Source organism: Crocuta crocuta, unplaced genomic scaffold (assembly GCF_008692635.1).
Source record: "Crocuta crocuta isolate KB4526 unplaced genomic scaffold, BGI_CrCroc_1.0 scaffold303, whole genome shotgun sequence".
Lineage (NCBI taxonomy): Eukaryota > Metazoa > Chordata > Mammalia > Carnivora > Hyaenidae > Crocuta > Crocuta crocuta.
Genome location: NW_027528276.1, coordinates 865,884 through 888,488, shown reverse-complemented (window position 1 = coordinate 888,488; position 22,605 = coordinate 865,884). Strand labels below are relative to the sequence as shown.

Here is a 22,605-nt window from a genome sequence, read left to right as displayed (position 1 = left end):
CCAATGAAAAGGTTTTATTAAGAATAAGAAAGCAATCAGAGAGTCGAAGAGGTACATGGACTGCAGGGTCAAGAGAAACAACAGCGAATACAAAATCCCCGTGACAACCTCAGGGTCCCTGATACAATCTTCCCTCCCAGCCCACCCACAGCCCTTTGCGAGCAAAAACACCCTCTCCATCCTGGTCTGTCTGGACATCTCGGTGCATAAGCAGAAAACAGTGAAATGAGTTCTCCACTCATTAGGATAAATAAGTTGCACTCGACATTTTTAAACTTTCAAATTTAATTACAACATACATAAATAAATAGGACAGACAGCAACAGGACTGTGCAGTGCAGCCTGGATTCAAGTTCTGTTATTTGTGCTTTATCTTTGCTCCTTGGGGGTTCTTCCTTCCCACTTCTTTCCAAGAGTGGAAAGGTTCCAAGGAACCCATGGGGACCTCCTGCCAGCTCCTCTTTTCTGGGGGTAGGAGATTTGGGATGAGGGGTACCAACTCCTCAGCACCTCTGGTTTGTTAACAATTTCCCTCCTCCCATCAGTAAAAGCAGCAAGGTTTTGGCCTCTAGGAGAATCCACCACTGCTCAGGCGCCCTGAGGCGCAGGGCTCAGCCCAAGACCAGGCTTCTCCTTGCCAATTTCCTGTCCAAGCACTTCTCAGCAATCAAGGGTCAGAAGATTGCGCCCATGCGGCAGACATCCAGGCCCTTCACTTATCAATGAACCACCATAGAGAGGCCACCTTCCCTTCTCCAGCCTCTCACTCACAGGTCTCTGGATGAATGTTCTTTCTGGCCTGACTCGAACTCCACCTTTTTATCATTTCAGACCCACCCCCAGGAACTAAGGCCTCATTTCAGGCCTTGGGAAACCCTTCCGGATGAGGCAGTGGAAGAAGCAGTTATTTCCGGTGCTTGGCATCCTTCTCTGAAGCCTTGGTGTCACCATGCCCACTGCCCGCACCACTTAGGAACATCTTGTCCAGCCCCTTGAGTGACTCCAGCAGGTAGTTCTGGAAGGCAGTAAGGGCAGCACAGATGGCGGGCCCACCAAAGCCATGGGTGATTAGGCTAAAGTGTGTCAGGCAACTCTGTACTCCGGGCTCCAGGATGAGTGCTGGGCGGCTGTTGCCCAGCGGTGAGCGGTCCTGAGCCATCAAGTCTGCAAACTCCTTGCAGATCTGCCTGGTGGAGGAAGCAGGGGTGGAGGTTAGAGGACAAAGGGCTGAGCCTAGAGGAGGACCTACTGTGTGCAGGGCAATTTTTATATGATTGCTGACCCTGTCAATAGTCTGCAAATGATGGTCATACCCATTTTATAGGCAAGGAAACTGGTTCAGAGACTTAACGGACTTACCCAATATCACACAGCTAGTAAATGGCATGTGCCAACACCCCGCTATCTCTTCCTGTGGATGTCCCACCCACATTCACAGTCCAGCTCTACTACCTTAGCCAGGAAGCTTTCCTTGATCCCCTCCCCCACTCCCATCCCAAACACCCAGTGCTTCACAGAACTTTGTCTTTGAAATGATTAGGGAACAGTCCAGAATCTGCCTTGAAGAACTAAAATAATAGCAGTGAACATGAGTTGAGGCCTAGATGCTATGCCAAGAACACTGTATGCATCATCTCACTTAATCACCACAACAAATACATAACTGTTATTATCATCCTCACCATGTAAGAAAACTGGTTTCAGACAGGTTTGGTGACCTGCCCAAGTGATTAAGCTGAGATCTGAGTCTAGCTCCAGTTTGTGGCCACTATTCATCCTGCATGTGGCTCAGGCAGGAGAACGTAACTCCCGTCTCACCTCTGCATCCCCATGGAACCCGGTCAGCATTTTACACATGACCAGGCCCCAGGAAGAGTTGAGGAGTTCGCTGATTAATGAGTGAGGGGAGCCCTGCCCTGGATATGTTTCTCCAGCTACGATATGAACTCAAAGGTCCCAGGAGACATGGCAGTCCCTTGAGTCTGTGACTCCATTTCTGCCTAGGAAGCCCCGAAGGAGGGAGGGTGGAGGTGGGATCTGACTGTATTAGGACTGCATTAGGTGGGGGACTGGATGTTGTTCTAAGCAGAAGGTGTGAGCGCAGGAGAGAGTGAGAAAGTCAGTTGTGGTCGGTGGGGTTTGTGCTGGCCAGATTGTAGAGTCCTCAAAGGAGTCTGGACTTAACCTTCCTTCCCTCTCTCTTTCTCTTCTTGAAATGGGACCCTTTTAAAAATGAAATCTGAATGGAATTAAACAGGCATCCGCATAGAACCTTTGAAAATCGGTGCAGTAGCTGGGGGGCCATTGAAGGTTCATGGGCAGAGGAGCGGTGCAGGAAGGCTGAGGGAATACTGGGGCCCTGGGATGAAGGTCTAGGAGTGAGATTAGGAGACCAGAGTTGAGGTGGCAGCATCTGAGTGAGTGAGGGGACTTGCAGAGGGGTCAGGTGTGAGGCAAGGACCAGGGAGGGTCACCTTGCAGCTGGGCATGTATTGGGGCCCTGCTGGAAGTCACTGCAGCAAAAGGACGGATGGACAAGGCTCAGGCAGGGGAAGCAAGACCCGCGTTGGGACTGCGCTGGTGATGCCACGGGGCAGTGTATGGAGGTGTGGGACCCACACATAGGCCCATGTAAGCCTGTCTGTGACACGGTTTGTGCTGATGCATGGAACCCAGGTATGTTCACGTGTCCACGTGTGCCCCTGAGGTGCCACTTGCACATCACGTGTGCATGAGTGTTGTCCATTGTGCCCATGCTTGGTGTTTGTGTCTGCATTGCACCTACACGTGCCTGTGCGTGGTGCCCATGACAGCCTGTGCACAGTGTCCCAAAACACCCATGCGTGGCGCCCTCACTCACTTGGCGGCCAGCAGCATGCTCTTGCGGCTGTGCAGTTCCCCGGGGTCAGCGTGCTGTCGGCACAGGTACTCGGCAGCTGCCTTGGCCGGGAACTCAGTCTCACAGACGTAGCCAAAGTCTCGAGCCAGGTGCACGGCCTCTCCTGGGGGAGGAGAGGCAGAGCGATGATCTGCCACTACAGCCAGGCATACCTTTAAGCCTGGAGCACAGCCTTGAACCTCAGACCCCCTGGCTAGGGGCCATTCTGCCCCATCCTGCTTCGGTAGATACCTTCCTATGGTTTCTCTCTCAGAGCAGCCCCAGACCTGATCCCATTGCCCTCCCTTGGGGCCGCAGGGGATGGGCTCTGAGCTCAGGGGCAGCAGCTGAGGCCACCATGTATCCCAGAGCCTGGGCTCGAGATGACTGAGCCCAAATTCTCACTCTCCAGGGAAGGGGCTCTTCCCCCTCATCCCTTTACCACCTCCAAACACTGGCCCCACCCCCTATAACTCCTGTTCACCTGCATGTTATATGCATGCCCATGCACATAAAGACTATACACATACTTCACACACACCCCTTATTATACATGACGCACCCTCTTATGTCAGGGACAGTCACAGGTACATGGTGGGTGACACAGTTGCCCTCATGCTCACACTCACACCCACCCTCAGGCCTCACTCACCCTCCACCAGTGAAGTCAGAAGTGTTACGTTGGCGGCCTTGCGACGGCCAGCTGGCAAATTGAGCCCAATCTTCTCTAGCCGTTCCCGCAGGCAGCGGCCCCCATTCTTGGACTTGGCCCTTGACATGCACCAAGAGAGAGACAGACATACACAATGAAGACCAGAAAGAAGCATCTGGCTAAGTGACCCCAACAGGGCCTTACTGCCTCCACCAGCCTGTGCCGAGGCTTGGGTCTGGCCCCGAGGATGCTCGGGGCCCTCTTTCAGCCTGTTCCCAGTATCCTAGCCTCACTGGCTTTGCAGCCAAGATGGGGGTGAGGGACCTAGCACCCAGCTCTAAGGGCCACTCATTTCTCTCTAATCCTCTCAATAGCACGGACAGCTTGGGGTGGGGAAGGGTAGGCCAGAATCTTGGGGTCCTTTTTCCCCACTGTAGCACACCAGCTGAGCCATACACAGATACCCAGACACACACAGACCTGTGTGCGGAACATGCCAGAACATGCGCACAGAGAGACACAGGTACACACACAGTCACCCAGGGACACATATATGAACACGCGCACAGATGAACACACACCCAGGGCAATAAGGACACACACACATACCCACAGAGTCAGGCATATGCAGACACACACAGACTCAGAAACTCAGGGGCACATAGGGACACAGAAACACATGTTCACACCAAGCCAGGGACATATGTACCGACAGTCATGGACTCACACAAGCCCCTCTGGGGTGCTCAAAGAGACCAGGAATAGAGATGCCCTCACATCTGCACAAATGCAGCCTCCACACAGAGCTACAGGCCTATAAACACACATATATCTACCTCCCGAAGCACATGCAGTCACACACAGAGCGACACACTCTAGCCAACACATCCCACTAGAAGTAACACAGGAAACCCTCCTCACTCATGGAAACATATACTTCTGGCTATCCCCCATACCACACACACACAATCACACACTGTCCTCAGACACATCAAAACTCCCAGCCCTCAAGTACAAATATTCTACCCAGGCACAAGGATGTGCACAGAGGGACAGACACCCAACTATGAAGACAGACCATGGACTTCAAAACACAAACACACCAGAAAGGCCTGTGCTCTGCAGGGAATGGGCCTTGGATCCCGGGGTCCCTTTCTTGGGGCAGAGGATGAAGGCGGCACTTTCTCTTCCTTAGACCAGGCCTTGTCCATTCTGCCCAACAAGGGTAAGCCCTCCATCCCCTCTCAGTGACCAGGCTTCTTTCTCCACCCCCACCCCCAAGCCCACAGACCTGTAGGAGCTGATGAGGACCCAGGCCATCCCCCCAGAACATGCACAATTCCCCAAGTAGGCAGAGATGGAGATGAGGCTGTGGCCTGGGGTGAGATTGGCCCCTCTCTCCTCCCCTAAGAAGGTCTGAAATGGCCATGGATTTGGGCAGGGAACTGTGGTCTGGCCATCCTACCTGCGAAGGACACCGCCTAGGAGGGAGGCATTGAGGCACTCGGGAGGTGAGAGTCGCCGCTGGACCTCCCCCACCGTCACCTTGTACTTGGACGTTGAGCTGAGCAGTGAGAGTCGACCTGGCACGGAGCAGAAGACCTCACTGGGGTTCGTGATGCCACCAACCAGGCTGTCTTTGGCCAATGAGAGGGCCGAGAGGCTGCTGGCTTTGGAGGGGATGGGGACTGCAGAACAGAAGCGAGAGCAAGGGAGAGAGACAACACTGAGCCAGGGACCACAGGACACGGGCGCTAGCCTGCTGTGCGGAGGGGGAACCGAGGAAGCACTGACTGTGCGCTGGGCACCGTGCCACATGAGGGCACACAGCCGCATCTAAGCATCCCAGCGCTCGAGGGCTCTCCTACTGTCCCGAATTCCCAAAGAGACTGAAGCACACTGAGGTTAACGTGACTCAATCAAGTCCACTCAGTTAATGGGTGGTGGAAATTGAACTTGGAGTTGTCTGCCTCCTGAACCTGCATTCCCTTTGCTGCGTGAGACTGATTCCTTATTAAAACTCAAAAAGCTTCTGCAGAGTCCTGGAGTCTGGTCGGGTGCAACCAAAGAGAGGGTTGGAAATACAGAGGCAGGCTCCCCGAGTCACTGCAGCAGGGCCCGGCCAGGTCTGCACAAACGCAAGGAGTCCCCAGCTTCCCCTGCCTGCTTGTGATCCCCACATTCCACCCCCAGATCAGTGAAGGCCTGGAGACTCTGGAGTCCCACATGCCGAGGGCAAGAAGGTTATAGCCCCATTAGGCCTCTGATGCTGTCCCCCTCCCTGACAAGTCACTATGGGATGCTCAAGGAGACCAGAATAAAGAGATACACTCCACGGCCCCTTTCCCAAAAACTATCTACTAATCTATGTAGGGCAGGGAAGGGACTCTTTTCTCAAACACACTTAGATACTCTTGGCTCAGAAAGAAAGCTCTTCCTGTGGTCTAACCTCTATCCTCCTGCTTAGCCTCAAGGGGAAGGGAGAATAATTGAATGAAGTACTTGCTTCCACTTGGGCTTCTCTTCCTCCAAGGAAGTGAGAGCGTTGGGAGAGAAGGCAGTCCTTGTGTGTGGGTATGGGGCGGGGATGCGGACTAGTGGGAAGCCTGAGGCCAACAGTTAACTGAGCACGCACTATGCTACGTGCTTACATGGATAACTTCACTGAATCCTCCGGACAATCCATGAGGGAGGCTATATTTACTATTCCCATTTTATAGATGGGAAGACTGAAACCCAGAGAGGTGAAGCATTGTGCCTGAGATCACACTGCTGCTAGACTGAGAACTAGTAGCAAGCCCTGGACTGTGGTCTCAAAGGGAGCACTCTTAGCCCTCAGCCATTCAGCAACTATTCGCTGAGCCCTGTGTGCCAGGGAGCGCAGAGGTAAGCAAGGCTGACCGGTTCCCAGCCTGGCAGAGCCCCTCCAGCTTTTCTGTCTGGATGTTCATTCCCTCCCCCACCAGGTCCCTTAGCCAGAAGCCTCAGTGATGCCCTCCACACTGCCCTCTCCCACCTCACTCTGTCCGTCACTGTGTCCTGAGGCTCTCATTTTCCTACTGGGCCCTGGATGCAGTCACTTCTCCTCAGGTGCACAGGCACTCACTCACTTCCTGCCCGAAATTCGACACAGCTCTGTTCTGGTCTCCCTGCCCTGCTTTAGAGGGATCTTTCCGAAACACACCAATCTACAGACTAAAACCCATCAGGGCCCATCACTTCCCTGTGAATCAAATTCCTGCATCATAGCTGGGCAGAATGATGTCACCTATCCTTTAGCGAGTGCCAACTGTATACCAAGTGCTTTACATGAATAGGTCTTTTCCATCCCTATGTCAAACTGAAGAAACTGAAAGTTCAGGGAGGGTCGGATGGATGCTACAGAAAGTAGGGAGCAGAAATGGGTCTTGAACTCTGATCACAGACTCCAAAGTTCACATCCTTAACCATCATAGTGCCTTGCATATAATGCCCACCTTCGCCCACTTTGTGTCCTGGCCGCTGCCTGCCCCTCTTGCCTGGTTCCGCAATTGTCCTCTAGGCTCTCGACCCACACTGATCAGCAGAAATATACTGTGAGACACATATATACATGTAAGTTTTTTAGTACCCCACTTAAAAAAAGTGAAAGGAGGGGTGCCTGGGTAGCTCAGGCAGTTAGGTTTCTGACTTCAGCTCAGGTCATGATCTCACGGTTCATGGATTCGAGCCTCGCGTTGGGCTCTGTGCCTAACAGCTCAGAGCCTGGAGCCTACTTCGGATTTTGTGTCTCCTTCTCTCTCTGTCCCTCCCCTGCTCACACTCTCTGTCTCTATAAAATGAATAAACGTTAAAAAAATTTTTTTAAGTAAAAAGAAAACATGTGAGGTTAATTTTAATATATTTTATTTTCCCCCATGTGTCAAAAATACTATCACAGAAATATGTAATCACTATTTAAAAGATTATTAATGAGCCACTTTACCTGCTTTTCTTGTACTTAGTCTTCAAAATTCAGTGCGTGTTTTGCATTTATAGACCATCTTAATTTGGACTAGCCACATTTCAGGTGCCCAATAGCCACATATGCCTAGTGGCTCCCACACAGCACAGCTCTAGACTTCAAAGAGGGGAACACAATAGGTAACAAGTAAAGAGGTGTGGGGGGCTGGGGCTGCCCTATGGAAAGCCGCTACTTGGCTGAGGTTTACCCCTCAGGACACACCAACAGTGCCAGAACTCCAGGTTGGTTTGTTTGCTGATGAAACCAGGATTCTGGATTTCTATGTAGAATCTCTGGATCTTTGAACCCTGATGACCAATTCAAAAATTTAAAGACCCAGCACAGGCCACATAGAACATAGCTAAGTGCTACCTGGGATGGGGGACCACCAGCGTGTGAACTCTTTGAGCCCCACAGAACTGCTTACCGTCCATCTCCAACCCACCCCCTGCACCCCCAGAAGGCCTCCTCCTTCCCAAGCGTCAATGTGGGCACCATTCCCAGGGCAAAGCTCCCTGGCCCCCCCTCACCCTCCTGCCCTGACTTTGTCACGCTGGACCTTCATGTATGCTTCCACAGCTGTCTTCCCTCCCAGCTAGCAGTGCCTTGAGGGCAGGGTCTTGGCATAAGTGGGCATCAGTGAATGTGGGATAAATGAATGGAATGAGGGCCCTTGAAGCCTGAAATGGGGAAAAGAGTGATGGCCCACAGCCCAGACTGGGGGAGAGGGTGAGTGTCAGGAGGGCCTCATCCCTTTGTTAGTGACTGGTGATAAAATTGCCCTTCCTCCTGGGGTCCCCATTCAGGCACCAGGGAGGGGCNGGTGGTGGAGTGTGGGGGTGGAATGTAGGGAGGATGAACAGCACACACTCTACCCCAGGCAAGTTCCCTGTCCCCAGAGCAGGACCAACCAGGGTGAGGCAAGTGAGGCACTCGCCTTGGGAACAAAATTTAAGGGGGCACCAAAAATTCAGCAAGCATGATAAACAGTACTTTAATCCAATCTTTTTAAAAATAAGAATTGATGTAAAAAAGCAAGCCCTGGTGACAAAATATCAGCATTTTAATTAGAAACAGGCTCTGATCCTGCCTTGCTGACCTTTCCCTAATCCCAGTCCCCTCCCAGAGTGCAGAGCAAAGATGTCCTAACTCAACAGACACACGGACACTGGACAGGCAATCAGAGCCATCCCCACCTCCCGCCCCAGGGTCTCCCAGACCTGTGCACAGGCTCCCTCTTCATCTCTGTTCCTCTGCCTTGAGGGGACTTTTTTAGGGGTGATGGAACTATTCTATATCGTATTGTGGTAGTTACATGACTATATGTTTATATTTGTCAAAATTCAGAGAAATATACATGTAACAGTTTACTTAGGCCTCAAGCTTAACTTAAAAAAAAAAACCCTACAAATCAATAAATTAAAAATAAAAAGTATAGAAGGACTATCCTCCCTCCCATGATCCCTAGCCAGAAGGAGTAGTTAAAGGAAATAGAGAATTCTCTCCTCCAGCAACCTCCTCCATCCCAGTTTCTATTCAAACCAAAGGCTCCCTGAGCCAGGCCCCATGAGAGGGGAGAGAGACTGAGGCTGTGTGGGGTTGTTTGTGCATGTGCAAATGGGGACACATGTGAGCACTTGTGTGCCACAAAAATGACTGTGCACAAACCACGATGCCTGTCATGGACAGTGCAATGGGCAAGGTGGCGCATGTGCACACTTGCTCACTGAAGGCGCGCTGGTCCCCAGCTGTCCACAGACACAGTTCTGCCCTCCTGGGTGTTGCAGGAATGTGGCAGCATATGGAGATCTGCAAGTGCTTTTGCTCCTGCTGATAGAGGTAAACATAGAGTGTGTGCCGGGTTTATGCAAATACAGGTGCTGCAGAGTGTAGGTGCGTGACAGGTGGACGTGTGTTTGTGTATGTGAATGACAGACTTTGCTGCTTCCCCCACTTGTCCTCAGAGCCTCTTCCCTCAAAAATGGCAAGAGGGACGGAACCCAAAGTTAGGAAGGGGATGGCATGAGAAAGGGACAGTCATGGAGATAGGCATTGAACTAGCACAGTCTGCAAAGCAGGGAGACTGGTGTTTGCCTCCCACACCAGGGACTCCTGAGGCTGAAGTGGTCTATTCATGGTGTGCTCCCCACCCCCCAGCTCCCACCCCTGTCACACGAGCAGAAGCCATTAAGATACACACAATTCTACTACAGACACAAGAGCTCCTAGTCTGTCAGTCTGTCAGACAAGACTCACACCGTGTCTACACACTCCATCCACAGGTGGTAGATACTGTCTGACCACTGCTTATGAGGAGTATGCAACAGACTCTCCCAGAGGCTGGTTAAGATTTCAGTCCTGTCTAGAAGAAGACAGGAGAAAAATCTTTTTGCTAGGAAATGAGTTTCTGGACACAACCCTAAAAGCATAGTCCATAAAAAAAGTGGACTCAGTAAAATTTAAAAATTTGCACCTCAGAAGACACTATTATTAAGAGGGGCGCCTGGGTGGCTCAGTCAGTTAAGCATCTGACTTCGGCTCAGGTTATGATCTCACAGTTTGTGGGTTCAAGCCCTGCTTTGGGCTCTGTGCTGACAGCTCAGAGCCTGGAACCTGCTTTGGATTCTGTTTCTCCCTCTCTCTCTGCCCACCCCCAACTTGCACTCTGTTTTTCTCTCTCTCCAAAATAAATACAACATTTTTTAAAAATTAAAAAAAGACACTATTAGGAAAATTAAAAGACAGACCATAAACTTGAAGAAAATATTTGCAAATCACATATCTGATCAAGCGTGAGTATCCAGAATATATAAAGAAGCTTTGTAACTCCATAATAATATAAACAACCCAATTGGGAAATGGCCAAAATATGTGAACAGAGCTCACTAAAAATGATACATAAATGGCTAATCAGCACGTGAAAAAGTGCTCAACATTGTTAACCATTAGGGAAATGCAAATTAAAGCTATACTGAGGTACAGTAGGATGGCTATTGTAAATCGGTCAGGTGTAGTTGAAGATGTGGAGAAACTGGAGCTCTCCTATGCTGCTAGTGGAAACGTAGAACAGAAGAGCCCCTTTAGAAAAAGGCATGCCAGTCTCTTAAGAAATGAAATACAAACTTACCATAACACCAAGCAATTTCATTCCTAGGAATTTACCTAAGAGGGATGAAAACATATGTCCACACAAAGACATGCATATGAATGATCACAGCAGCATTATTCATAGTAGCCAAAAAGTGGAAACAGTCCAAGTGTCAGCTGATAATGGATACACGAAATGTTTTTCCTCCATGCCATGGACTACTGCTCAGCAATGTGGGAAGAAGTCAACTACTCACACCTGCTATGACACAGATGAACCTCAAAAACGTTGTTTAGTCAACTGTCTGCATATTTATACATTCCACTGATATAATGTCCAGGATAGGCAAATTTATAGAAAGAAAGTAGATCAGTGGTTGCCTAGGCTTGGGGTGAGAATAAGAATTAATTACAAAGGGGAGTGAGGGAATCTGGGGGAGAGGATGATGGAAATGTCCTAAGACGGATTGTGGGGCTACCTGGGTGGCTAAGTTGGTTGAGCGTCTGACTTTTGACTTGGGCTCAGGTGTCATGATCTCACAGTTTGGTTCCTGAGTTCAAGCCCCTCATCAGGCTCCCTGCTGTCAGCACAGAGCCCTTCTCTGTCCTGAGCTCCTCCCCTACTCCCTCTCTCTCTCTCTCAAAAATAAATGAACATTTTAAAAAAGGCAGATTGGGGTAATGGCTACACAAATCTATAAATTTACTAAAAATCATCAAATTATACTCTTAAATGGGTGGATTTTAGGCATGTAAGTTTTACTTCAACAAATCTGTTTAAAAAGTGCAAGTTCCAGGGCCATACTTCCAAGGACTCTCACTCAGTGGGTGTGGAGTGGTGTCCAGGAAATTTGCATTTAAATTTTTTTTAATGTTTATTTATTTCTGAGAGAGAGAGGCAGCGTGAGCAGGGGAGGGTCAGAGAGAGAGGGAGACACAGAATCTGAAACAGGCTCCAGGCTCTGAGCTAGCTGTCAGCACAGATCCCGACGCGGGGCTCGAACCCATGAACTGTGAGATCGTGACCTGAGCCAAAGTCAGACGCTCAACCCACTGAGACACCCAGGCGCCCCGGAAATCTGCATTTTTAAATAAGCACCGCCAAGGGATTCTGATGTATGTGGCTCCTTAGCCCACCCTTAGGGTACACTGGTCCCCATGGCAGTGAGGTGCATATGGAGAAAAGCAGACAGGAGGGGTATCGACACTCTTCCCCCGCCCACTGGAGCCTCCTCATCTCTCCTCATGGGACCTGCTGACTAAGTTTCCTCCGGGCTAACCTTCACCCCCTGCCCCATGTGGCCCTCGGCCACCATCCAAACTATCTGCATGGGCACTGGTTTTTCAGTCTCTTTCTGGGGCAGAGGCCTGGGAGACAGGTGAGGCAGGAATGTAAAAGTGCCAGATCAGATCCTGTCTTAATGCAAAACTCGGATTTTTGTTTATCATGGATTTTTGACGGTGCCTCTTATTTTAAAATATTGCACTGAGATATATTATTTATCTAAACCTTGCCTCAGAGGTGAGTAGCTCACTTACCTCATCCTAGGCCTGGCCGTGTGGAGATGCACTTAGAAGTCCAGACTCTCCCTCTTCCTTTCCTTTCCCAGAGCCAAGGAGAGCAGAGGACACGGTGGCTATTTACCTCAGCCTCTACCCTGGAGACCCTGAGTGAGATTGGACCAGAGAGCCCACCCTCAACTAGGCAACTGCCCACTCTCCTGGTGGGAAGGAGGTTATTTATCTTAATTCTCATTTTAACCACTCCCCTCCAGCTGTGGCTATAGAAACCCTGCAGATTTTAACCTTTTTAACCTGTCTGGCTTTTTCCACAGTGGAGGGCATTTTCACATGCTGTACCTAGTGTGGTAAAAATATCGTAGCCCTTCCTATACCGTCTCTCCCAGTGCACTCAGACTTGAAAACCCATTACTCATTCATTCAACAAACACCCGTGCACCTAGGGAGACCCACCCTAGCCTCTCCTGTAGGAAGCCCCCCAGCCTCAGACACTCAGTGCTCCTCCTCTGAGCTCCCAAGCGACTAGTACGGATCCCCCTCACTACCTTTCTCGGCTAGAAACTATTCCCATCCTGGTCTGTCTCCACCACCAGTCCCGCTTGCTTTCCGTGCCCCTAGGACAGATTGCAAAAACGGTAGGTAACAAACGTGGGCAGAAAATGGAGGGCTCCTCGCCTCTCCTTGGGTCGGCCTCGGCTCTATCTGCCACCCCCCTCCCTCCCCCGGACTTACACCATGGCTGCAAGGGGCAGCAGACCGGGGACGTGCACGGTGGGGGCCGAGGCTTCGCTTCCCCGCCCCTCCAGGACAGGTGCCTGGAGTAGAGAAAGTTTTACAACCAGGGTCTGGGCTCTCGAGAGCTTCCAGACTCCCCTCCCCGGAGACACCCTGCTGTAGGAAGGCTGCTTCTGGGGCTGCCTCTGTTTCGCACCCATGATCTCAACCGCCCGCGACACAGCTGCCGCTCCCTCCAGGGCCGAGGAGCTGGAGGAATCGGATGCTTCAGCTACCGAGGACTTGCTGTAATTCCAGGGCCCCGGCGGGCCGGTGGGACCCCGACCACGCCCGGCGGGTGTCACAGGCCTTTAGGATATTACAGGGGCTCTCGATGTCATCGGTAGGGCCTGAGGGCGAAGAAGGACGCTAATCCACGGCCCCCCGGAGTCCCGCAGCTACAACAGAAGTCCCAGGCGAAAACTGCCCGCGGCGCGCAAGGCTCTAAGCCCCGCGGTCTGCTTAGCCACAGCGGCTCCGCGCAATCGCCTGCCCCCGCAGCCCCTTAGGTCAGGACCTCCGGGACCAGATCTGCCTCCTCCGCGTTTGCAAAGCTCGACAGCGCAGGCACTGACCGTCTCTCCTCTCCAAAGGCGCGGCTACGGAACCGGGCCCTCCCCTCCGCAGGGGTCCCCGGCTCTCACCCCTCTCCCTTTGCTGCAGCCCTCCGGGCTATGTGACTCGTCGTCCGGAGTGGGGCGACCAGGTCGCCGCGCTCCACCTCGCTGCGCTCGCCCACCGGCAGGCTGGCACTGCGGTGCGGCGGGCGTGCGCGCCCGTGGCCCGGACGTCCCGCGCCGCACCAGCGCCCACATCCTCCCCGCGAGGCCCAGCGCGGAGCCCTCTGGACGATCCCGGCTGCACTCACTGCGGTCTTAGGATCGCCGTTGGGGATTCCCGCGCGCACCTAGGACCCGCAATTTATGGCAGCTGATGTCCTTTGAGAGCAACCGACTCGGGACAATTCCAGTTCCTCCTTGCAGCCAGTTTTCTGACCTGGCTCTGGCTTGGAGATTAGGTTTAAGGTAGTCAGAGCCCCCAACTGATCCTTCTACCCTTCCCCAGGGCAGAAGGTCCCCAGATCCTTCCCAAAACGCGGGCCACCAGCCTCCCGGAAGGAGTCGAAGGAGTGGGTGAGCCTAGCTCCATTCCCCGAGCCTCTCCAGCCTGGGCAGAAGTCGGGAACTGGGGGCCCAGCGGCAGGCTCTTGCCAACTGCAGATCGAGCTCTTTCTTCAGACGAATTCCAAAAAGTCCACTAAACCAATGCAGCGCCTGCCACCTCAGCTCCTACTCCAGGAAGCCGGGTTCCCGGGTCCTCTCCACATCCCTATTTCCAAGTGACACAGCCCAATACCTGGAGGCCCCCTCCTCCTAAGTTCCAGGAAGCCTGTCCCTCATCTTACCCCCAACATACTCTAGGCTGTCCAACTAACTCCCAGTCCCTGGTAACCCAGCCCCAGCTCCTGGAAGTCCAGCCCCCAACCCCACCCCAGTCCCACCCCAGTCCCGAACAGGGGAGGGCAAACAATGCCTGGGCTTGAATTCATTCTTTTGAAAAACAACTGGAGCCAAATCCCACAGGAGCAGCCCCAGGTACTGCAGGCTTCATGGAATTCCTCCCAGGGCACCCACCTCAAATCTAAGGAGCCTGCCCAAAGCCTGTACCCCTCTGACTCTCTGTGTCTCATTCTCTCTCTTTCTCACCTTTTCCTGGCAGGTCCAGAACTGGGTCCTCCAAGCTGGAAAATCCACTGGAGGGCAGATCTCAAATCCCTGTCTTTTACTAGTGCAGAGACACAAACACCCCCCCAAAAACACACAGGGAATGATCCTCACATGCTTAGAGATCCTCAGCACCACAAACAAACAAACCAATTCCAGGACACAACAAAGACGCTGATACACACATATAGACCCCAAACACTCAGAAATACACACCAACATAGTAGACACACATCACACACTCAGCAACAGAGACATACTTACACACCAAGAAATATCAGAAAGACGCCTAGAAAAGAAACATATAGCCGTGTGCAGGATCCCGAGCTCACACAGGACATCCAGGAGCAGGCAGGCCTTGGCTCTCCTGCACTCAGACTAACTTACGATATTCACACACCAACTCCTATGGCCCTAAATGTGGAAAGAGGCTCCTGAAGGAAGAGCAGATTCTCCAGGGAAACTCTAGTTTCTCCCACTCCCTAATCGACCCCAAGGCGTTTCCCTGGAAAGGAAAGCTGGCCAGGCTAGGAAATGGTAAGGTTCTGTCGTGTGGAAATCATTTAATGAAATCCATGGGAATGGCACCCCTAGTCCCACCTCTTAGGAAACAGGGAAGTAGTTTTAACTCGGTCTGCAAATTAACTCCAGACCCTGGAGAGCGCCCTCCCCTTGGTGGGAAGAGGCCAAGTCCCTCCGCGTGGCTCGGAGGCCCAAGGAGCCGAGTGAGCAAGACGGGCGCAGCCCACCCCAGGCCGCAGGCTCTGGGGCCAACGCACAAAGCTGCCCAGCTGCCCGGCTCTGGACAGAACCCCAGCCTTTGCTGCCCCTCCAGCGGACTAGTGAGAGGGCCTGCTGGCTGGCCACTGAGCCCGGCGACACACAGGAGGCAAGCTCCGTGGGGAAATGGGTTTCTGCGCCGGAAGGGGGTTGGGGGGTGGCACTGGGGCGCCTGCACCCGCTCGCCCAGTTCTGCGCTGGGCAGATGCACGCTGTTCCTTACCTTTCTTGATCACGGACTGGTCGAGAAGGCTCATTCCCGGCTCATCCATGACCTGCAAATAGGGGAGGCAGTGGTAAGGGTGCTTGTGGACCTAGTCTTCTGTCACTTCCTAAGCTCCTGCAGTCCCCGGTCCTGGTCTTGTCTGCTCTGCCCTCCGCTGCCCACCCACGCCCGGGGTGGCAACCCACCCGCAGGACCAGGACCGCCGTGCGGCCGGAGCCCTGGGCACCCCGCCCTGCCGCGTGAAGAGGGAATGCTGAACCTCGGACAGGCAACTCTTCCGCGTCTCTTCGCTGCAGGCCCAGGCTGTCAGTGGGGGCGCGGATGCCCCACGCGGCCCAGCGCAGAGCTAGGGGAGCGGCCGGACCCCTGCCCGTTTACCACGCCCGGGGGCTGCCGCTGGGTCGGTGCGAGGCCGCCTTGATGGCCAGGCAGCCTCTGACCCAGACGTGGGGTCGCAGGCCGGGAGAAAAGTGGGGCGCCCGCCTTCGTCTCCGCGCCGCCAGCCAGGGCCCTGAATCGCCGCGCCCGGCCCTGNACGGCGAGCGCTGCGGGAAGAGGCGCGGGGAGCCTACACAGCCCGCGGGGGTGCCTTGGGGGCGGCGGGGTGCCACCCGGCCGAGAGCCGGGCGGGCGTCGGGTCCTCAGCTGTGGGCGCCCCCGGGCGGATCCATGGAGGCGGGACGTGGGCCGGACGGGCGCTGATCGGACTTGGAAAAGTCGGTCAACGGGTGCCCAGCGCCCGCCCTTCTTGCTCTGAGCGCAGCCCGCTCCATGCACTCCAGTTATAGTGGCGGGGGCGCGCTGGGCCTCCGGGGCGCGCATTAAAGAGACACGCTGTGGCCGCTCTCTCCCTTCTCCCCAGCGACCGTTCAAGGGGAGGCGTGGCTTTGGGGCGACCCCATGGGGTGGGTAGCGGGGGCGTGAATCCAGCCCCCGCTTGGTCTGAGCCGCCTTCTGGCCTCAAACCCCAGCTGTGGTGAAACAGAGAAGGATTGGAAGGTAGGATGCAGGGGTCCTGGGTTTGAATCTCAGCTCCATCGCCTTTATTTGCCTGTGAGCACAGAGCTGCTCTTCCTGGGCCTCAGCTTCCTAGTCTGTAAAATGGATATCCGTCCTTTTGCTAACCACCTCACCGGACTGTGGATGGGGCCATCGTCAATGTGGAAGAAGTTTGTGAGCTGAAGACTCAAGCTCCCTGGCTCATGTGCACCCGCGTGTCAGCGTGTATGCATGTACGTGCGTGTGGAGAGAACCATCACAATCTTTCTGAATGTTTCTTGATCAAAGACCCTCTAAGAGTGCCCTCTTCACTCAGCCTTGTGGTGGCTGATAACTCCCAATGCCAAGCCAGGGTCTGAGGAACCCGGACACACAAACTAAGAGTTGTCCAGCGGGAGGTTGGGATGAGTTCCATCTGAGAAGGGCTCCAAATATTTCTGAAGTCACGAGAGCCTGGGCTGATTGAATATGTGTGTAACTGACTTACATAATGGTGTGCAGCCATCACACTTATGTGGGCAGGCTGTGTGTGTGTTATCATGGCAGGCACTGGCTGGCTCTCAAGCCCATTTCAGCCTCTGTAGTCACTCCACCTTTCTCCCCAAACCCAGCCCTCTCGTCCTGAGAAGCAGGGGCCAGGATGAAAGAAAGGGAATAAGAGGAATAAGAATTTAAAAAGCAAAAGATGATTAAAAAAAAAAAAGCAAGAAGATGCTCAGGCCAAGGCATATAGAAAATAATCACAGCAAGCACTTATGACAGAGTGTGCTGTTACTTTGCTAAGTACCTGATGAATACTGAGTTCTATCAGTCTCACATTCTCTGGTGAGGAAGACGAGGCACAGACAGGTGAACTAGACTTGCCCAAGGTTAAGCAGTCAGGTGAGTGGCAGAGCCAGGGTGGCCTGCCTCCAGCCTCTATATATAGTGCTTGGAATTACTATCCTGTACTGCCTCCCACTCAGGCACCCAAGAGTTTAGTTCTGACTCCCACCTACCTGTGCTCTTGAGCAAGTCCCTCTTCCTTTCTGACCTCAGTTCCCATAACTTCAATAGCAGCGGCCACCAAGTAGGGGAGCGCAGAGAAGACTAGATGTTTTCTGAGACCCTTTTCCAGTGAACCAGATAATGAGAAAGGAAAGGTGAAAACATGGAGGTAGATTACAGAAGACAGGGAGATGGACCCATGGAATGTGTGTGGAGGAGACTTGAGGGGACTATCCCAGAGGCACGTGGCAGGTGTAGAGTTCAGGTCTGGGTCATCTCAGCCTGGGGGGCTGTGGGAGAGGGAAGAGGCTGGAAGCAGCATCTCTAAGAACTTTCTGGAAACTGGATCCACCAGCTAGGGTGGTGGATGAAACAAGCTGGCCGGCGCTGCCACCTCTGTGCCCAGGACAGACCAGAGGGCTGGAGTATGTTTGTGTGTGTCTGTATATATGGATGTGTGAGTCTGTGATGAGACCCCTTCTCCCCTACCCTCAAATTCAGTCAAAGGACATCAGAAGCGAGGCTCCAGGACAGGTGTATGTGGGTTAGTGCACGGCATGCAAGTTGGTGGAAGCCTATAGGGGAGGTCCAGGAGTGGCAAGGCTGGCAATGCCTGTGCCCAGCTCTGGGGATCCCTCACTCTCTCCAGCAGGCTTGGGAAGGCCAGAATGAGAGGATGGGCTGTCTGTTCAGTGGGCTTCCTCAGGTTTTCTGCCCTTACTTCACTGCAGCTTAAGACACTCCCTCCTTGCCTCATTCTCTTTCTTTCTGCTCTGACCACTCCTCAGCCTCCATTTCTATCTCATCGTTCACCCATGTCCTTCATGGCAGTTATTCATTCTCAGTGTTGAGGTTTCCACATTTTCTTCCTGTCTACACTCTTCAGGAGTGAGTGAGTTCATTCCTTCTTAAGACTTTATTTTATTTTTAATTTTTTTATGTGTTATTTATTTCTGAGAAGGAGAGAGAGAGAGAGCGCGCGCGAGCACATGAACAGGGGAGGGTCAGAGAGAGAGGGAGATACAGAATCTGAAACAGGCTCCAGGCTCTGAGCTAGCTGTCAGCACAGAGCCCAACGCGGAGCTCAAACCCACGAACCAAACGTGAGATCATGACCTGAGCCGAAGTCGGACGCTTAACCAACTGAGCCACCCAGGCGCCCCTCCTTCTCAAGACTTTAGTGACTGCTAGTAGGCCATTCTCTTTCAACTTTGTTGTCTCTAGTCTGTATCTCTCACTAGATATTCAGACCCATAGATGCAATTGTCAGGTGGATATTTCTTCAACACACCTTGTTGCAGCCATCTGAAACTTTCCACCTTCTCAAGTGAACTTGACATCCCCTCCACCCCCGCCACCCACTGCAACAGGCTTCTTCTCCTATGTTCTACAGCTCTGTACATGACACTACCATCCTTCAAATTAAAAGTCATCCCAGACTCTGACCTTCCCTTCACCCCCATAAGCCAATCCTCATAGAGTGTTGTCTTTCTAACTCTTAAATATCTCTCTCCACCCCTCTGTCAGGCCTTTAAGCTCCCATACTCTTTCTCATGGACCAGTAGAGTTCTCAAAGCGTGCTTCCTGGGCCAGCGTCACCTACAACGTCTGCAAACTTGTTACAAGTGCTACTTCTTGGACCTCACCCCAGACCTACTGAGGCAATAAACCTGAGTGTGGGGACTGGAGATCTGTGTTTGAATAAACTCCTGAGGTGACTCAGAAGCTCAGTAATGTTTGAGAACCACTGCCTAGACCATTACAACAACTCCCTAACTGGTCTCCTGCCTTCTTCATTCATGACTCTTCTGATGCACCTCCAATTCCATTTAGCAATAAGAGTGACTGGACCACAGGGGCATCTGGGTGGCTCAGTCAGTTAAGCATCTGATTCTGGCTCAGGTCGTGATCTCATGGTTTGTGAGTTCGAGACCACAAGAACCTGCTTCAGATCCTCTGTCCCCTCTCTTTCTGCCCCTCCCCCACTCATTCTTTCTCTCTGTCTCTCTCTCTCTTAAAAAAAAAAAAAGTGACTGGACCATGTAAGCTTCCTGCTGAAAACTTTCCTGGGGCTCCTCATGGCCCGTCTTCAGGGAAAAAAAATTTAAACACCCTAACCAGCATTCCAGACTCTTCACAGCTGCAACTGATGTTTCTTTTCTGCTTCATGAACTGCTTCACAAGAAGATGAAAGGAGAGACAGAGACTATATCCTGTACTGGCTTTGGTGCATGGCAGGTGCTCAGTGAATGCTTATTAAATAAATGATGAGTGGATGAGTTTATGAATTCCTCAGCTGATTGAGGGATCTTCTTAGGAAGCCTCCATGTGACCATGACCCTTGGTAGCTAGACATAGAAACTAGGTATAATCTGAGGACATCATCTGATAAATGATTTTGCTTATGGCTACTGGGGAGACGGATGTTCATGATCTGCTACTGCTTTGGGGGATTCTGAAAACTACCAATTTTATGACTGCAGACTCTGTCACTCTTCAGGGCTAAGGGACTCCTCACTTGCTGAGTCATGGAGGAGGGCATTGCTGTTTGCCGACTCACTCTCTGGGACAGATGCACCTATGTGGAGGCCTGGGATGTGCACGGGGGTACACATGCAGGCTTTCCTGGGCACATGGGGCACACAACATAAACTGAGACACACTTGGGAAACATACCTACACATGGAATACAGGACATATATTGACACATAGGTGCTCATGTTCAGATATCATAAGCTACCATTTGGCATGCTTGGCATAATGCTCTTCTCCCAGGCTCAAATAATTCCCTCTCTTTCCAGAAAGAGAGCTTGCATTTGGATTTAATGTTACGAAAAAACTCAGGCCTGGCTTCTTTATTGATCGACACAGCCATCCTCCTCCCAGCCTTTTGCCATCTCCCCTGCCCTGGGTCTGGCTGGTTGTGGCAGAGTGGGGAAAATCTGGCACAAGGAGATGCTGAGGCGCCACCTGGTGGTTATATTTCACAACTGAAGCTTACGTCCCCCTTTCTCCCTCGCAGCTGAATTGCCAAGAGCGAGCTTGGTCTGGTTAAGTTAGCCTAGCACCTTCCTCATTCAGGAGCCCAGAACTCTCTGACCATCTCTCACAAAAGCACAGAGCTCAGTCAGCCTGGGTTTTAAGTCCTTCTGCAGGGTTTGACTCCACCTCAGGAGGGCCAGTACTTTGAGAGCAGGGACACTGGGTGGTTGCTGCTTGCTCTAGGCTCTTCCTTCTCAGCCACTCCTATGACTTTAAGACTCTACACCCACAACTCCCAAATCTGTCACTTTGCCCAGACCTCTCTGAGCTCCAGACTGCAGAAAGCAACTTCCCCCTGGATATTCCACAAGCAGCACAAGCTCACCATTTACCAAAATGAGCTTGTATTTTGCATTAACCTGTTTCCCAGTGTTCCCGGTGCCAGCGAATGGCCCCATTATCCACTCAGTGGCCCAGATCAGGTATCCGGGAGGGCTCTTTATCCCTCCTCACTTACAGTTAATCACCAAGCCCTATTAACTAACTCCTACCTATATTTTCTCCATCTTCACTGCCACTGCCTTAGTTCAGACTTAGTACCTCCTCTCTGAGCTCCTTGCCTCAGTTGTCCCCTTTGCAGCCAGTCATCTTTCAAAAATGCAAACTGGATCACATCCAGTCTGCTAAAAAAATTGCAGAAGGATCCCATGATCTAATCTTTCTGAGCATGGCACACCACAACTTGTGAGATCTGGTCCATGCCCACTGGTCCAACCTCATCTCACTTTACACTCTGCTGTAGCAATAATGGGCTTCGTGCAGCTCCTAAGCTCACATGCCTTTATACCTGCTGTTCTTCTGTTTGTCTATCTGGCAAGCCTCTCCTCACCCCCATGTCTCAGAGCAAATACTTCCTGAGCTTTCCCAGATGTATTCAGCAAGGCTGAGAGGCTCTCATGCTCCAGCCATACTTTGTTCAGACCCTCATAGGAGCAACTGATTATACCTCTAGGAGATGTTGCCTTGTCTGTTTCCTTTCTAGATTTTAAGCTGCTTGAGGGCAGCTTTACATACTTACCCCCCTCCCCCCCAGGACTCCATGCTAAGAACATGACTTTCAGTACATCTAATAAACAAATGTTCTTCTGTCTATGCATGGCCAACCACAGACAGGCTCATGGGACGTGCTCAGCGAATGCTTGTTGGCTTGTGGGCCTCGGTGGAGACGTGTGTAGTGTGTGGGCCGTGGGCAGGTCTGGCTCCAGTCTGAGAGCCTTGCTCAGGCCTGGTGAAGCAGTAGGTGCTTGGCTTCAGTCTTGAGCTGAAGCTCTCAGGCCCCTTCTCATTCTCACTGGCATAGAACAGAGGTGAACAGCTAGTTGCTTAAAATGTTTTGCTGTACAAAACATTTGGCCTGGAGATGTTGGGGGCAGTAGTGATTTCATGGAAAAGAAAAAAAAAGATCAACATTCAAAAATCAGATTTTGCATAAAAACTAGGGTTTCTGACTTGTCTTTAGAGATTAGAGGATGTGGCAATACTACTTGGAACCCCTCGAGGTCAACACTTCATTTGTACACAGGAGCACCAACTAGGTCTGGCCACCGCACTATCTGAATTTGCAGTCCAGCTCTGGCAGTACAGGGTGTGGACTGCAGGTCAACGGCCTGCTCGGTCTTGGCTTTGACACCTTACTAGCGCATCACCTCAAGCAAACCACCTACCCGTGCCTAGGTTTCTTCACCTGTAAAATTGGGATAATGCCTGTGTCACAGGATTCTCGGGCAGGCTAAATAACACTTGAAATGTACTTGGCATGGCGTGTGTTCAGCAAATGGTAGTTGTGAGCTCCTTGAGTCTGTAAGGCAGAAGGTGCAGGACAGACCACAGAGGAACCATCTTGTCACCAATGAACATTTATTGAGTGTCCGCATGTGCACAGCTTTGAACTTGGCGATCACAGAACGCACTGGGGGAGGGAAGGGAGAAATGGAAGCAAGGGATTGAGTTGTC

At 52.1% G+C, this 22,605-nt stretch overlaps 1 protein-coding gene across 1 annotated transcript; it reads right to left on the bottom strand.

The window, feature by feature from the left end:
- Positions 1-353: 353 nt before the first annotated feature.
- Positions 354-13,055, bottom strand: TFAP2E (transcription factor AP-2 epsilon). Its single transcript, XM_077753188.1, has 9 exons — positions 12,853-13,055; positions 12,666-12,734; positions 11,880-11,967; positions 9,181-9,339; positions 7,706-7,820; positions 4,996-5,218; positions 3,531-3,649; positions 2,861-3,002; positions 354-1,187 (listed from the first exon to the last, which is right to left on the bottom strand). The coding sequence occupies exons 1-9, from the start codon at positions 13,053-13,055 to the stop codon at positions 905-907; spliced, it is 1,401 nt and encodes a 466-aa protein (XP_077609314.1). The 3' UTR covers positions 354-904.
- Positions 13,056-22,605: the final 9,550 nt, after the last annotated feature.

What these genes read in the sequence shown, in the direction of transcription:
- TFAP2E (XM_077753188.1), bottom strand. Translation starts at nt 13,055, where the DNA reads ATGGGTGCGAAACAGAGGCAGCCCCAGAAGCAGCCTTCCTACAGCAGG. An exon ending in ACATGGGGCAGGGGGTGAAG is followed by an intron (nt 9,340 to 11,879) that starts GTTAGCCCGGAG and finishes CTCTATCAGCAG; the next exon opens with GAGCAAAAGCACTTGCAGAT. An exon ending in GAGGGGTAAACCTCAGCCAA is followed by an intron (nt 5,219 to 7,705) that starts GTAGCGGCTTTC and finishes TCTGTTCTGCAG; the next exon opens with TCCCCATCCCCTCCAAAGCC.